The sequence below is a fragment of the Eimeria tenella genome, genomic scaffold (genome assembly GCF_000499545.2).
Source record: "Eimeria tenella Houghton genomic scaffold, Eth_scaff884, whole genome shotgun sequence".
Classification (NCBI taxonomy): Eukaryota; Apicomplexa; class Conoidasida; order Eucoccidiorida; family Eimeriidae; genus Eimeria; species Eimeria tenella.
Window position 1 is genome coordinate 1 of NW_013545999.1, and position 4,297 is coordinate 4,297.

At 59.4% G+C, this 4,297-nt stretch overlaps 1 protein-coding gene across 1 annotated transcript; it reads right to left on the reverse strand.

The window, feature by feature from the left end:
• Nucleotides 1-5: 5 nt before the first annotated feature.
• Nucleotides 6-3,160, reverse strand: ETH_00010075 (uncharacterized protein; the record flags this gene model as incomplete). The annotated part of the gene is made up of 5 exons (XM_013380786.1): nt 6-112; nt 227-389; nt 539-717; nt 962-1,121; nt 1,308-3,160. Coding segments are annotated over 5 exons (2,462 nt in total), but the record flags the coding sequence as incomplete, so codon positions are not given.
• Nucleotides 3,161-4,297: the final 1,137 nt, after the last annotated feature.

A 4,297-nucleotide genomic window follows, 5' to 3' on the forward strand; every position in this document is an offset into this window, starting at 1 on the left:
GCTGCTGTTGCTGCTTCTGCTGCTGCTGCTGCTGCAGGTGGATGTAACGTGCGACAAGAGCCTCGTACAAGTACACCGCTGCAGCTGCTGGGCGCTGCTCTTGGTCGTAAGCCTGCAGCAGCAGCAGCAGCAACAGCAACAGCAGCAGCAGCAGCAACAGCAGCGTGGGTCGAAATAAGCACACAAAAGCATGGCAGAGGCGAAAAGTGAAGACCACACAACTCACACTGTATGCTTGCGAAGACACGTGCTGCTGATCTTGCCGCTGCTGCTGCTGCTGCTGCTGCTGCTGCTGCTGCTGCTGGGACTGGACGAAGGACCCCCAAATCGGCGCTGCTAGCGCCCTCGCATAAAGCCGCTCGGGAAAGACGTCCATGACCGCCAAGAAGCTGCAGCAGAAGCAGCAACAGCAGCAGCAACAGCAGCAGACACAAATGGCGTGTGTACAACTTACTTGTGTCAGTTGCTGCCGTCTTGCCTGCTGCTGCGTCTGTTGCTGCTGCTGCTGCTGCAAGCAGCATGCAGAAGTTTAGCTCACCGCAGCAGCGCTGCTAGCTCTTCAGCACTCCAAGTGGCATTTCTTTTGCTGCCTGTGTTAGCAGCAGCAGCAGCAGGTGCAGCAGCAGCAGCAGGCGGAATGCGCGAAATGATGCCTTCAAGAAGAGCAGCAAGAAAGCCACCGCTTGGGGAGACAGACAATTGGCTGAGCGATGCTACCTGTACAAAGCAGCAGTAGCAGCAGCAGCAGCAGGTGCAGCAGCAGCAGCGGTGGCAGCAGCAGAGGCAGCAGCAGCAGCACAGCTGCAGGGACACGTATCAAATGCAGCAGCAGCAGCAGCAGCAGCAGCAGTCCAAGCAGCCGCAATGGACACACGCCAATGGCCCCCGCAGAAGCTGCTGCAATCTCACGCGCAGCAAAAACAACAGCAGCACCATCAGCAGCAGCAGCAGCAGGACCCACCAGCCTGAAAAGCTGCGAACTGCTGCTGCCACTTCTCCAGTATTCGGAGTGCCTTGCTGCTGCTGCTGCCATTTGCTGCAGCGCTGAAGCTTCCCTCAGCCCCAGCTGCTGCGCCGCATGCAGCAGCCGCAGGGAGACGCTTGCCGATATGTCCGACACACTGCAGCAGCAGCAACAGCAGCAGCAGCAGCAACAGCAGCAGTACTACGCATGCACCAATGCTGCGCGATTGCTAAAGAATGGTGCGCTAACTCAGCTGCTGCTTTCTGGCTGTCGCTGCTGCTGCTCTTTCTTCTGCTGCTGGTGTGGCGTGACTGCTGCTGCTGCTGCTACTGCTGCTGCTGACTTGTGTCTCGACAGCAGCCGCAAAAAGCGCTGCAGCAGCAAAGCTGACTCCGAGGGAGAGAGGCCATCTCTGCCCCTGAGGGCAGCAAATGCATGCAAAGACAAGGAGACCCAGTGCAGCCGAGTTGCTGCTGCTGCTGCTGCAGCAGAGTCACGCTCCTGCTGCAGCTGCAGCTGCTGCCGCTGCTCCTGCTGCTGCTCCTGCTGCTGCTTCCAGTGCAGCTCGTCTCGCACTGCAGCACGAAACAGCAGAGCTGCTGCTGCTGCTGCTGCGCTGCTCCATAGAGGCAAGGGCGTGTGCAGCCTCTGCCGCGGCTGCACCACCCGCACTCCTTGCTGCTGCTGCAGCAGCTCGTGCTGCTGCTGCTGCCTGCTGCGGAGGGACTCGAATAGCAGCAAAACCTCGCAGAGCTGCTGCGGCTGCAGCGTCTCAATGTGTACGTACACTGCGCGCCGCAGCAGCAGCTCCGTTGCTGCCAGCAGTGGCTGCAGCTGCTGCTGCACCGCTGGCGGCAGCGCCTGCTGCTGCTGCTGCTGCTGCTGCTGCCGCTGTCGGCGAGGGGCTCCTGCAAGGCCAGAATCATAAAGGGAACGCGCTATAGAAAGCAGCAAAGAAAGCCTCTCTTGCCGCTGCTGCTGCTGTTGTTGCTGTTGCTGCTGCTGCTGCTGCGGGTAAAGAAAGAAAGCAGCATGCAGCGACACCTCCTGCAGCAGCCGCGTGAGACACTGGGCCAAGATCTTCCGCTGCTGCTTGCTGCTGCTGCTGCTTATGGCGAGGGCTGTTTGCTGCTTCGTCTGCTGCTGCTGCATCAGCTGCGCAAGCCGCTGCATGCAGCGACACAGCAGCGGCAGCGGCAAAGAAGGCTCCTGCTGCAGTGCTTCTGTGTCTCCTGCTGCAAGGGCGTTGGCTATTTTTTGGTGCTGCCGCTGGTGCTGCTGCAGCAGCAGCTGCTGCTCTGTCGGCTGCTGCTGCTGCTGCAGCAGAGAGGCGTGGCGCAGCGGCTTGCTGCTTCTGGCAGCAGCAGGAGCAGCAGAAACGTCTCCAAAGAGCAGCAGCAGCTGCAGCAGCTCGCGCGGGCTTTGCGCTGCCTCTACAGACTCGTAAAGAGCAGCAGCAAACAAAGCATCCCGTTCTGCTGCTTCTGCAGCAGCAGCAGCAGCAGCACTGGCAGCAAGGGACGCCGCAGCAGCAGGTGCAGCAGCAGCTGCTGCGCTACGCTCTTCTTCCTTTCGCGACCGCCGTTTTCGCTGCTGCGGCTTCTGCTTTTGCTGCAGCTGCTGCTGCAGCCGCCAGTGCCGCTGCCGCTGCAGCAGCAACTCCTGCTGCTTCTGGAGGTGCTGCTGCCCTCTGTCTGCTGCACCTCTCTCTGTAACAGCATTAAGAGCATCCACTCCCCCACCGCGCCGACAAGGGAACCTGCTGCTGCTGTTGCTGCTGCTGCTGCTGTTGCTGTTGCGGCTGCGGCTGCTGCTGCTGCTGCGGCTGCTGCTGCTGCTGCTGCTGCTGTCTGAGTTTCGCGTCCTCAGCACGGTGGGGAGGGCAAACCCCAAGAGTACATTTTTGCTGCTGCCGGCTGCTGCAGCATAGTTGCTGAGAGAACTGAGGCCTCCAAGCAACCCTGCTGCGCTGCTGCTGCTGCTGATGTAGAGGCTGCTGCTGCAGCTCCTGCTGCTGCAACTTCTGCTGCTGCGGCTCCTGCTGCTCGGGAAGGTAACCCCGCCTGCCTGCGGGGGTACCAGCAGCAGAATGTGCAGCAGCAGCAGCAGCATCCCTTCAGTCCGTGGCAGCAAAGAGGAACCCCTGCTGCAGCTGCTGCTGCGGCTGTGACTCCAGTTCAGCTGCAGACGCCGCATAAGCTGCTGAGGCGCCGCTGCTCCTGCTGCTGCGCCAAAGCTGCTGCCTTTTGCTCTCTGCTGCTGCTGCTGCTGCCCTGCTGCTGTCGCTGTGCCATTTGGGTCCTGGACTCACGAACCGCAGCAGCAGAAGCAGCAGCAGCAACAGCTGCTGCTGCTGCTGCTGTTGCTGCGGCCATGTCAACTTTTAGGCGAGAAGTGTCTCTTTGTGCATAAGGCCCCGCCTAGCGGTGGCCCCTTTCAATTGATCTGCCCGCATTACGGCTGCTGCTGCTGCTGCTGCTGCTGCTGGCTGCTGTTGCGGCTGTTGCGGTTCTGGTGCAGCAGCAGCCGCTGCTGCTGCTGCCACAGTATGTTCCTCGCTTTCGCTGTTGCTGGCCCTGCCGCTGCGGCTTCTGCAGCAGCCGCTGCTGCTCGTTGTGTCTGCTGCTGCGCCCGCTTGTATTCTTAAGAGGCGCACAAGAGATTTATAATTGCGAAAAGATCTCCAAAAATTAAATATAAATGCATGCAATTTAAAAAGGAATTAAAAGAATTAAATTCGAGGCAGCAGCAGCAAAGATTGCCGAGGCGGCTGCCGGGGCTAGTGAGAACCCCACGGCGGCGAGCAGCAGCAGCTCTTGTCTTCGCAGCTATTTTTTCTGCAGCAAGTGAAATTAAATTAATTGTGTTTTTTGTTTAAGTAAAATAAATCATAAATGCCACTTTTTAAATAAAGACAAGCCAGCGAGAAGACAGACACAGCCCCATTAGTCCTCAGCCACAACAGCCACAAAGTCCGAGACGCTCCAGTGGCTAGCTAGCTGCAGCAGCTCGCAGCTAGCTGCAGCAGCTCGCAATTAGCTGCAGCAGCCCGCAGCTAGCTGCAGCAGCCAGCTGCGGCCCCTTACAGCCAGCCGCTGCCGTCTCTAGAGCGAGCTGCAGCTAGCTACATCTACACAGAGGGGCCCACAGCTAGCCAGCAGCTAGCTGCAGCTAGCCACAACACATCAACTAGCTGCGGCCACGTATAGCTAGCTGCAGCCACGTATAGCTAGCTGCAGCCACGTATAGCTAGCTGCAGCAGCTCTCGGCTAGCTTTAGCCACTCAAACCTGGGTGCAGTCACTCAGAGCCAGCTGCAGCTGCAGCTAGCTGC